Source organism: Fonsecaea monophora (genome assembly GCF_001642475.1).
Source record: "Fonsecaea monophora strain CBS 269.37 chromosome Unknown Scaff17, whole genome shotgun sequence".
NCBI classification, from domain to species: Eukaryota; Fungi; Ascomycota; class Eurotiomycetes; order Chaetothyriales; family Herpotrichiellaceae; genus Fonsecaea; species Fonsecaea monophora.
The window spans coordinates 198,678-210,284 of record NW_019173948.1 but is presented as its reverse complement, the minus strand read 5'-3'; the positions used below and the strand labels follow the sequence as shown (position 1 = coordinate 210,284).

Sequence of the window (11,607 nt, the reverse complement as noted above, 5' to 3'; positions counted from 1 at the left end):
AGCTGATCCCTATCTTGTCCAAACATACCGACATGATGGCGATCTATCTGTGTCGGAAGCTGTGTGTAAAAGTTTTGGACACAACACCGAGCTGTATCGAAAAATTGAAGCTGCCTTGGAGGGTTCGATGCGGCAGAGGAGCATGTCAACAGTACAGCACAGGTGTCCGAGGAGAAGGGGGAAACATACACGCGTGGTGGACCATCATGACTCCCGGCGAACAGATGGCGACGCTGGAAATCTTACGGGTTCCTCATGGTTGACAAAGGTACTGGCATGGCAACGAGGTAAAGAACTCGACTGGAAATGGCTCAGTTTGGTTGGCGAGAGGGTGAAACGTTCTTGACACATCTCTACAGATCAACCAACAGCCATGCTGGGTCTTTTGTTGGCGGATCAATCCGCTCGTTACTCAGTTTCTGAATCTGACATCAAGGACACTCAGCACGCTTCCGTGTGGCTTGTTCACACGTACAATGTCCAATCCAGGATCGGCCTCGTTGACTATGGCGTTCCATTGCGCGAGGTCCCTCTCACCACCGCCCATGGCTTGCATCATGAAGAGGTCTCTCATCCGACTTATGCCTTTCTCTCGCTGTCCGACTACCGCGTCACTGGGACTCGCCAGCACGACGCTCATGATCACGATTCTCGATCTGCCTCTGTCCATGGCCGGTAGAAGCGTCCGCAGGATCTTGGTGGCGTCGGCATCAGACCAGTTCTGCAAGCACTGTCGGATGAAGAAAACATCTGCGCCCTGACAGCTGGCTGGCTGTGGCTGGAAGAAGTCGTGTGCTTCGAACACGACTCGATCTCCCAGGTCTGCCGGAACAGATGGTCTTTGCGATAGAACTTGTGGGAGATCCTGCACTACAAACTTCAGATGAGGAACAGCCCGTGCAATGGCGATGCTGACATGGCCTGTCGAGCCGCCCAGGTCGACGATCTTTGCCCCCTGCGGGAGGGAGCCCCAATCATAGCCACTGACTGTATGTCGAATATGGGACTCCTCGGCGGCGACGATGGTCTTCATGTGCGCAGCCTGTTGTTTTGCCAAAGTGGGGTTTGACATGATATACTTGAAAAACGGCATGTCGGTGTTCATGGCGATATTGAACGCCGTCTTGGGTTTCGCCCCGGGACCAAGTTTGAGATTGGCTTCGGTCATCTCGGGCATTTTGCTCACAATCGAGTGCCCCGTCTCACTCATGAAGAGGAAAGTGTCGTGCACGGGGGACGAGGAACTAAGATCCCGAGAAGTGGGTGTGTGTCCGATCCGACCTTGAACGGGCTCCTGGAAAAAGCCTGCCGTCATTGCCATGCGGGAGATGCGCATGAGTTCGCCCTGAGGCACATGGGCGGTGGCGGCCAAGGTTTCATAGGAAACGGTCCCAGAGGGGGGGACGTGTGTCGCAACGTCGAAGCGACAGATCCACCGAATCGCCGCCATCTGCTGTGTGTACAGGGTCATTTGTTGCTGAACGTCCGTGGCGGACATGACCAGCTGTTGCATCAGCATGGTGGATTCGAGCAGCGACGCTTTTGCCGCATTGATTTCGGGGGGTGCGCTGAGCGGGATGTCAAAGGAGCCAGGCTGTCCATCACCAACTTGGCTGTTTGTGTGGGATTCACTCAGGAACCTGGTGATTTGCGCCGCCGCAGTCTGTGTCCTCTGCGCCAGGTTTTCAAGGAGACCGACCTCGTTATCCGAAGACGCCATCACGGCATGAACAGATTGTGTGCTAGAAAGACACGAGAACTCACGACTCACGATGGACTCGGGCGTTGGACAGGGCACGGGGGATTGAGTGATTGATTACCTTGACTAAAATACAAATCGTCCACAGAGCCTCAGCCGTTCAGGCGTCCGCAATAGTCACCGCTTTCTTCTTGACCGCCCCAACGCTGCTGCTGTTGTTGTTGTTGCTGCTGACTCAGCGCGGCTTGTATGTTCGTATGTATGTATCTTCCCTCGCTGGTCCCCGAAGGAAGGAAGTATGTAGAAAGATACTCCGTAATAGCTTGGGGGCTGGGTTTCACCCCGTACATTGGCGATCTTATCAAATGGCCCCCCCCTTTTTTTTTGGTTTCGTGTCGCGCGTCGGACATGTCTTTCGGCTGAGAGGGAGCTGCAAAGGATAAGCACTATTAATAAGTAATAGTGCATTTTTGTGTGTTGGTATGGGTAGTTATCCTGATAGGACCCCTCTTTCTCTGGACATGTCATTGTCATTTGTTATATCACATCATGCCAGATACCTACGTCGTACGTTACTCGTACCTACAGTACATAGCTCGCTGGGTAGTCGAAGGAGTCAGGAGTCAGTTTCCCGAAGATACAACCAACGCCTGAGTGAGTGGGTGAGTGAGTGAGTGAGTGAGTGAGTGAGTGAGTGAGTGAGTGAGTGAGTGAGTGAGTGAGTGAGTGAGTGAGTGAGTGAGTGAGTGAGTGAGTGAGTGAGGACTGTGGGATGATTTGTCCCTCCTGTCAAAGGTATTATTTTGTTCCATGTTCCTGACGTGACGGCGGTTGATTTTAAAGCCAAACTTTGCGTTGCTGTATTGGTGTTATCCCGAATGGGGATTAATTAACAATTATTCGAGGCCTGAAAAAGGGGCTATTTAGTGACAACCCTGGCTGTATTAACTCCGTTTCGGGTATAGTTTGGCTGAGTGGATTTTCCGTTCTGAATTGATCCTAATTATGTACTTCCTTGCTGGGTAGGCACGTAATAGGTGTTCCCGTAGGTACATAGGTATGTGGGTATTATTACGATATTATAACCAAATACGAACCTGTACTTTGGCGGCCGCCATACTACCTAGCCTTAAGGAGGTTACATTATTTCATTGATGTCGAGATGACGAGGTGTCCAAGTTCAAGGGCGGAGGAGAGACTTTTATACCTCGAGGACCTCTGCGCCGAGGATGAGGTATGTATTGATTGTCTTCATCGCCATTATTAGAGCAAACGCGGCTTGTTGCGGGATACAGGTAGACCTAGCAAACGAGAGTACGTAGAGACAAGGCTGCCCGGTCTTTTTTTTTTTTTTTTTTTTTTTTTTTGCGCCCCTTTGGCCCGTGCAGCGCATGTCAAGGAGAAGAGAGAGCTCGACGTGACTGCACGTGGAACAGAGTCCTGCCTGCTCTAGCGACTCGCAAAGAGGTTTCGGCGAACCCAAGTCCAACAGATGGTAAAACCTGATGAAATCCCCATATCGTGTATTGGGGTCTACCCCAGGTCCGGAGGACTTTTTTTTATAGATCTGATCTTGCTCTCGCGACTTACGCGGATAGAAGATACAGTCCTGGTCGCTGTTAGTTCCGAAGCTGATGAAATTCACAATACCACTCACCGTATTGAGTTTCGGGATTCTGCCACCCCTCTACCACCGTCAGACCGGCACCCTGCCAAAGTCGTTGTCGATCCTCGTCGTCATATTTGTGGCTCGCGACAACAAAGATCTTTTCACCAGCCTTGAGACAACGTCCCTCAAACCAGATATCCTTCCGAGGTACCAGGTATTATTCGTGTCGACCAATGGTTTCATTCCATTGGCCGTGACGGTCCCACTCACTCTGATGGAAGATGTCCTTCCCCAGGATCCGGTTCGCGTATTCCAATGCGTTTTTGATAAATTGGTCGTTCCGGGATTCTGCATCGTTGTAGGCAGACCATACCTGTTCGCCTTTTTTGCAACCGTCCACACCGATGATCATCAGAGCTTCACTGCGGGTTGTGCCATTGACGCAATGATCTATAGCTTTGGCGAACCCCGCGAAGAAGTCGGCAGCTTCTGCCCGGGTAAAGCTCCCGAGGGTCGAACCCAGAGAAAGCACAACTTTTGGCCTGGAAGCGATTTCTGGTTGCTGCAGCCACGTCAATCCATCGTCATAGGTGCCCAATAGTCCATGGCATCGGACGTGCTGAAAGGTACCTGGAGACACCTCTTGTAGAGTCCGTTCGAGCTCTGACCGTGACAGATCCAGGGCGTAGTAGTCGACGGGCTTTCTCAAGTCGTCTACCGCTTGCAGAAGAATCTTTGTCTTTCGAAGACACCCACTCCCCAACTCGACAATAATGGCACCGGATTCAATCCTCTGCGCTATCTGATGGCTGTGTTTTTTCAAGAGCTCAATCTCACAGTTCGTCAGGTAGTACTCGGTCGTGTAGGTAACGGCCTCGAAGAACTTCAAGCCTTGTTCGTCCCACAACAACAATGACGGGAGGCTCGGCGATTGGGCTTTCAATGATTCGGCAGTGTCTTTGAACAACTCGATTTTCTCGGCGTCTGACTGGATATTGATGATGTCGGCCGTCGACAGGTCTATGCGTTCGTCGTAGGACCCCATTTTAGAGAGCGACAATGGCTTCTGGATTGCCTGTTACGGATCATTACAAAGTAAGTCAAACAAAGATCCAAGCAGTTGTATATGGCGTCTCGAAGGTGATGGCGCCATCTTCAGATAGGGGCATCTTGTTCCACCAACGAGATCAACGCACGACGGTGCCTGATACGCATGTGCAACTTGAGAGGAGTACCGCGGCATTCCCTGGGGCTTGTGTAACCACAACCTGCGATCACGACATGGGGATGCAATTTCATTGAACAGTCATCGGATGACAAGCCTACCAGCTTGTGAGACGGTCGGGCACATAACGAGTAGAATTAGAATCCGGAGGGAGCTGATCTGGCGGTACTTGGTGCCGATGGAAGATTTGTCCATGGAATGTGCTGTGGGAGTTTGTTGCTCATGCGATGCCATGAAGACAGGTGGAAGGAGTCAAACACACTGCTCAGTAGTTTGCCAGTAGTTTGGGAACAGGAGCAGAGATACTGATCCCCCAATACCTTAGCAATGAAGGCTGGATCTCGATAGATTGACGTCGCTGCGCGATTCCAACTCGACGCGTCGCGTGTTCACGTGGCTAATTGACGAACGAACCGATGACGTCAGCGGGGACTTGTCTGCGCCTCGACGTGGAGACTCGCAACCATCGATTCTCTTGTGACCTTCACCAGTTCAACCCCTTTCCAGGCTACTCGCCAATGATGGCCGGGTCAGTCTGGGCAAAAGCGCAGAGACTTTCATGGCGGCTCGTTTCCAGACCAGAAACAAGCAGCGAATCGGCGGAGCCTCCCCTCTGGCGTATCACGCACGGTTACTCAACCCGTTCCTGAGCCAATGCCTCTCATGATACCAGACACGGACATGTTGTCATAGTCAGGCACCTACATGTCTATTCCCGTAATTGTCACCAGTTCTTTTGTACCAAAATCCTATTCATGGCTGCTCGTAGCCGCCAGTCGGACGTTCCGCGAGACTTGCATTTCCAACATGGTCCAACCAATCTATATGTTCATGTCATGGAATTAATCTACGTATGCACTAGTGTCTCGTCTCGTACTAACAAAGAGAATAGCAGTACGAGCATCTGAGCTAACACGTTGATCATGGAGACAAAAGTGACGCAGAGAGGGACAGAGCAATGGTAGGGAGGTAAGCATGTTTGGGGTGAGAGGTTCCAAGAGTTGCGATGCCTTTCGACGTCTTTCGCCCAACGAGCCTGTCTGAGGGCGAGAATGAATTTGCACAAGACATACCCGACGTTAAAGTGACTGTTGAAAGAGTGGCATGACAAGTTCGAGTTGTTGAGATTGTCAAGGCTCGGCGGAAATCTTGACAAGGCTGCGGATGAAAAAGGGGCAGCAAAGCAGGGGGGAACCAAACGAGATCCGGAATTGGGTTCTCGGGAGGGAGCTTTGAGTCAAGCAATGAAGACATTGCCGTTGAGCGATACACGGAGATCTCCGTAACTTTCGGGGTGGTCAAGGGTACTTTCTAAATACCCCAAATACGAGGTACTGTGAGGGCATGGAAGCCGTAGGGAACGTATTGGAGTATTAGGGGACGAGAGGGGGAGGTACGTGCCCAATGCCTTGGAAGCGTTAGAATATTTCCCTGTTGGGCGCCTGTTAGTTGCCGATTGCCGTCGGGCTGTTCTCCGCAGGCAACGAGGAGGAAGAATGATCTTCACACTAGATCCTTTATCATTCATGCTTCACCACCACCACAAACAACATCCACCGTGCCCCATCCCGCCCTGTGACCCCCTCGATGCCGTCCCCGCTGTCGATCCATCTCTCTCTATTATCGTCCCACGTTACTGGCCCATCAACCCCGTCGTCGACACGTCATTGTGCGAATCAATGTCACCAACGTCAATCATGTCCCAAATACGGCAGGTCGCAATTCTTCCTCGCTAAGTTGCTTCGCAATGCTTGCAATGCTTGACCAAAAGCTTCGACTTCGACTCCGATGCCCGGCAACCATATAGTGGGCTGTCCACCGCTCTCTCGGCTATCGCTGATGATGGTTCTTTCTGCTTCGTCTCCCCCTGGCCCTTCTCTCTGACCCGCGTTTCCCTCCAAAATGTCGGTGATGAAGGGAACGAACCGCCTTGTTGGTGGATGGCTCATTGCCGCCATCACTTCAGTATGCTCGTCGGGCTTTCTCTTGTTCGGGTACGACCAGGGCGTCATGTCCGGCGTGGTGATATCCAAGTACTGGCTGGCACAAATGGATCATCCGAGCTCGCTCATGGTGGGCACAATGACGGCGCTATACGATGTGGGCGCCGTGTTTGGTGCCATCGGTGCCGCCTTTACGGGTGAACAGCTGGGCCGCAAGAGAACGCTACTGTTGGGTACTTCGGCGTTGATTGTCGGGACAATCCTCATGGCTAGCAGCTACGAACGGATTCAGTTCATGGTCTCGCGAATCTGCACGGGAATAGGCATTGGTTACATCACATCCGTCACCCCTGTCTACCAGGCGGAAATCAGTGCTGCAGCTCAACGCGGCTGGCAAGTCTGCTGTCAGCTCTCCACCATGCTCGGTGGGCTGATGATTGCTTACTGGATCAACTACGGCTTCTTCTTTGTCCACAGTAGTGCGCAGTGGCGATTCCCACTTGCATTCCAGCTGGTCTTCGCCATCTACATCATGCTGGTCGCACCGTGGTTACCCGACACCCCGCGCTGGCTCATGCGACACCGCTCTCCAGAGGAAGGGCTCGCAGTTCTCGCGCGACTCAGGGGACGGGACGAAAAGGACCGGGTCGTACAGACGGAGAAGAACGAGATCATGGAAGCTATCGCCATCGAGGAGAGGGAGGAGGGCTCCTGGGCAGACCTATTCCGCAGCAATGGCATTTCGGCCAACAAGCGATTCTATCTGGCGTTGGGGATTCAATTCATGCAGCAGATGTCGGGAATTAACATTGTAAGTGCGCTGCGCCCTCGGGAGGGGTTGATGATCTATTGCATAGCTGACAACACCTTTTCTCTGGCAGGTAACATACTACGCACCGACGCTCTTCTCCACGTCGTTGAACATGACCCAGGAGATGTCCATCCTGATGGGTTGCTTCCTGCAACTGTGGTACATCATCGCCTCGTTCCTCACCTGGTACACCATCGACCGCGTGGGGCGCCGGCTCCTCTTCATCTCCATGGCCTTGGGCATGTGCCTGGTTCTGGTGGCCGAAGCCATCGCCGTCAACCGCATCGAAGCCGCCAACTACCACAACACCTCCGCCGGCGTGGCTGCCGTGTTCTTTGTCTTTGCCTTTGAAGCGTGCTTCACGTGGGGCTGGATGGCCACCGTCTGGGTCTACCCGCCCGAGATCCTGCCCCTGAAGATCCGAGCCAAAGGCGCCGCCCTGGCCGCGGGCGCAGATTTCCTGGGCAACTTTCTCGTCGTCGAGGTCACGCCAGGTGAGTTTGAAAGGGAAGAGGAGACCTTGTATCCGCCGTAGTTATCTATTCGTTTCACTGACTCTCCTTCTATCCCAGACGGCGTCAAGAATCTAGGCTGGAAATTCTACATCGTCTGGGCGGTGCTGAACCTTGCCAACGCCATCATCGTCTGGCTCTTCTACCCAGAGACAGGCGGCCAACCACTCGAAGCCATCGACACGCTCTTCGCGGACAAGGAGCAGCGCAGACGGGCCTCGACTTTGCACGATGTCTACGACGATGAGCAAGACGACGAAGACGCCATCGTTGACGCTACTGGTACAGATCTCAAGAAAAGAGGCCTCCTGAGCAGGTTACAGTGGAGCATCGTGCGCAAAGCCGACAGGCAGGTCAAGGCGTACAAGCGAGCCAGTCGGCTTCGGAGGATTTCGGAGACAGAAACGGCGACGGCAGTATCAGACACCACGACCGCGAGAGGAAGAGACGAGCACAACGAAGAAGAGGAAGAAGGTCGGAATGCACGAGCACGAGCACAAGGATGTAAAGTCCACGCGGACCAGCGAGAGATAGTTGTCCAGAAGTGAAGACGTCAAGCAAGACAACCGAGACACGCTCCGAGCATACTGTCTTGTACTAAGATATGTTCAAGTACAGCACTTTAGCGAAGATATAGTTAGCCGTATACCCTTCACAGATCAAGACTGCACAGAAAGGAGGAAAATAGAAGCAATGTCGTCCAACTCGGATCGAATGGATCCCAGCAACATCACATTTTCCATCACATCTTCCATCTTCCACCTCTCTATCTCTCCATCTCTCCCGTTTTCCCCTGCCTTACTCCATATTTGTATTCCATATCCGATACCCTGTCATCATCTGGTCCACCCAGAACGGGAGGGAGAGGGACAGGAAGGGTTCGTACAGGGTAAAATACACACATATATACATACGTACAAAGAACAGAAGGAGGTAGAATTAGGTGAGAATAGAATGAAAATGATAGAGTTGATTATGAGTATCATTGACTATGATTGTTCTCCTAATCAAAACAATACTATACATATTTATTCCCTTTTTTGTGCCTTTGGTATAGCCGTTCAGATACCGAGCATACCGGAAATGCATATACATACACATACACATGTATAAAATGCTAGCCACCACATCACCTGCTTGTATGCAATTGTAAATGTAGAATCGAGTGGGGTATCGCCGTAGCCACCAAATTTCACAAAATGCGCCGCCGTTTGTCCCCAAGGAGTTCAAACCTCCATCGTGTCTGTCATGTACAGTTCTTTTAGATCGTATCGTGTCCTCCATCAGATCGGTGGCTGGCCGTTTTCAGCTCGAGCTGGGAGGGTGAAACAGTGCCAAATGGCGCCGCCAGTCAAGTCGTCGTACGCCTTCAAACCTCAGGCTTTGGGTTGAATTTCCAGTTCCAAAGCCTCCCGGTTCTTACCTACAATGACTTTTGCAGTGTCGCCCGTCTTCAGTTCACCTCTTATGATCCTGTCTGCCAACTTTCGACCAATCTCGTGCTGTATTAGGCGATTGAGTGGACGGGCGCCGTAACGAGGATCATAGCCTTTCTCACACAACCAGTCCTTGACCTCGGGTGAAACGTCAAGGTTCATCCTGCGATCATCAAGGCGCCCTTGAAGTTCGCGGATCCGGATGTCCACAATGTCTCGCAGGGCAGATTTGGATAGCTTGTTGAAGATGATGAATTCGTCGATCCGGTTGAGGAACTCGGGTGGGTAGGAGGCTTGCACAACTTCCATTACTCCCTTCTTTTGTTCGGGCGTCACAGCCTCCACATCGGCGCCGCTACCCATCAGAATCTCTGCACCAAGATTGCTAGTCAAGACAATCAAGGTGTTTCGGAAGTCGACTTTGTGGCCTTGACTGTCTGTGAGGAATCCTTCGTCGAGTACTTGCAGCAGCAAACTTGAAATGTCACGGTGGGCCTTTTCAAACTCGTCGAACAGGAGGACTGCATACGGCTTGCGTCGGACGGCCTCTGTTAGCTGCCCTGCATCCTCGTACCCCACGTAGCCTGCGGTGGCGCCAATGAGTCGCGAGACTGTGTGCTTCTCCTGGAATTCCGACATGTCAAATCGAACCACGGCGGTCTCTGTGCTGAAGAGGAAGTTTGCAATCTGTTTGCAGAGTTCTGTTTTCCCTACTCCGGTAGGGCCGAGGAACATGAAGCTTCCGAGCGGACGGTTTTCGCCATTAAGACCTGCTCGTTGCATGCGGACCGCATTGGCCACCGCAGTAAGCGCTTCATCTTGGCCACGAACGTGCTCTCTCAGTTTGTCTTCCATCTTTACGAGCTTTTCGACCTCCCCAGCCATGAGTTTGTTGACTGGAATTCCTGTTGTCCGGCTGACGACGTTGGCGATATCATCGGCAGTTACCGAGTCATGAATGAGGGTCTCTCCGTTCTTCGTCGTCGAGGTAACTTCTTCGCCTTCCTTTGGCAGTTGGGATTCGAGTTTGGGGATGGTCGCATATTGAAGTTCACCAGCGCGAGCAAAGTTGCCAGCGCGTCTGGCTAGCTCCAGTTCCTGTCGAGCCCTTTCCAGTTCTTCCTTAGTTCGCTTGATGGCTTCGATTTCTGCTTTTTCGCGATCCCAAATCTCAGTCAGACGATCTACCTCTTTCTTCTTCTCTGCGAGTGTCTCCTCAAGCTTCTGTCGACGCTCCTTGGAGGCGATGTCGGTCTCCTTACGCAGAGACTCGAGCTCGATTTGAATGGTCATGATCTCGCGATCCAGCTTCTGGATGGCGTCAGGTTTGGACTCTTGTTGTAAGCGCAAAGCCGAGGCTGCTTCATCCACGAGATCGATAGCTTTGTCGGGGAGAAATCTATCAGTGATATACCGATTGCTGTACGTTGCGGCAGCAACAAGAGCACCATCTGTAATGCGTACGCCATGATGGACTTCGTAGCGATCTTTGATACCACGCAAGATGGAGATGGTGTCCTGGACTGAAGGCTCGCCAACCAGGATCGGTTGGAATCGGCGTGCGAGTGCCACATCCTTCTCGATTTGACGGTATTCATTGAGGGTGGTGGCACCACAGCATTGGAGTTCACCGCGTGACAAGGCCGGTTTTAGGAGGTTGCTCGCATCAATTGAGCCCTCAGCCTTTCCCAGACCGAGCAGGGTGTGCAATTCGTCGATAAAAAGGATGACCCCTCCATGTGCCTCTTGTACCTCTTTCAAGACCCTCTTCAACCTTTCCTCAAAGTCGCCTCTGAACTTTGCACCAGCTATCAATTGACCAAGGTCCAAAGAAATAACCCTCTTATTTTTGATGCTCTCGGGTACGTCTCCTCTTACTATCCTCTGTGCGAGACCTTCGAGGATTGCGGTCTTTCCGGTTCCAGCTGCGCCGATCAAGACAGGATTGTTTTTTGTCCGCCGTGACAGGATCTGTATTGTTCGGTGAATCTCTCCATCTCTTCCGATGACCGGGTCTAGCTTCCCGTCTTTTGCTCGGGCAGTCAGGTCAACCCCGTATTCTTCTAATGCAGGTTTCTCGGGTTCGCCTCCCATATTCATGCGATGAGTCCCGCCGGGTGGGTGAGGTCGGCCATTGGCGTAGGTGCGAACGAAGGTGGTAGCTGGGAGTACGGAGCGAGGAAGTACCGCATAACTGGTATTGGATAATATGGAGGGAGCAGCTCTTCGACGGAGTAAAGGTGACGGCAGTACTCGCGAAGGCACAGCTCGTCGAACGAGCGTCGACCTTGCGGCGTTCATGATTGTCTTTATTTGATATGCAGTTTAGTAGTGTTATCTGTGATCAAGGACAGAAAGAAACATGTTGACCG

General features: G+C 52.1%; 4 protein-coding genes across 4 annotated transcripts; 1 reads left to right on the top strand and 3 right to left on the bottom strand.

The window, feature by feature from the left end:
* Nucleotides 1–412: 412 nt before the first annotated feature.
* AYO21_03469 (hypothetical protein) lies at nt 413–1,720 on the bottom strand (the record flags this gene model as incomplete). The annotated part of the gene is made up of 1 exon (XM_022653443.1): nt 413–1,720. The coding sequence occupies one exon, from the start codon at nt 1,718–1,720 to the stop codon at nt 413–415; it is 1,308 nt and encodes a 435-aa protein (XP_022514253.1).
* Nucleotides 1,721–3,525: 1,805 nt separating this feature from the next.
* AYO21_03468 (hypothetical protein) lies at nt 3,526–4,353 on the bottom strand (the record flags this gene model as incomplete). Its single annotated transcript, XM_022653442.1, has 1 exon — nt 3,526–4,353. The coding sequence occupies one exon, from the start codon at nt 4,351–4,353 to the stop codon at nt 3,526–3,528; it is 828 nt and encodes a 275-aa protein (XP_022514252.1).
* A 2,082-nt stretch (nt 4,354–6,435) lies between these two features.
* On the top strand, nt 6,436–8,347 carry AYO21_03467 (hypothetical protein; the record flags this gene model as incomplete). The annotated part of the gene is made up of 3 exons (XM_022653441.1): nt 6,436–7,287; nt 7,358–7,781; nt 7,860–8,347. The coding sequence occupies 3 exons, from the start codon at nt 6,436–6,438 to the stop codon at nt 8,345–8,347; spliced, it is 1,764 nt and encodes a 587-aa protein (XP_022514251.1).
* Nucleotides 8,348–9,175: 828 nt separating this feature from the next.
* Nucleotides 9,176–11,536, bottom strand: AYO21_03466 (hypothetical protein; the record flags this gene model as incomplete). The annotated part of the gene is made up of 1 exon (XM_022653440.1): nt 9,176–11,536. The coding sequence occupies one exon, from the start codon at nt 11,534–11,536 to the stop codon at nt 9,176–9,178; it is 2,361 nt and encodes a 786-aa protein (XP_022514250.1).
* Nucleotides 11,537–11,607: the final 71 nt, after the last annotated feature.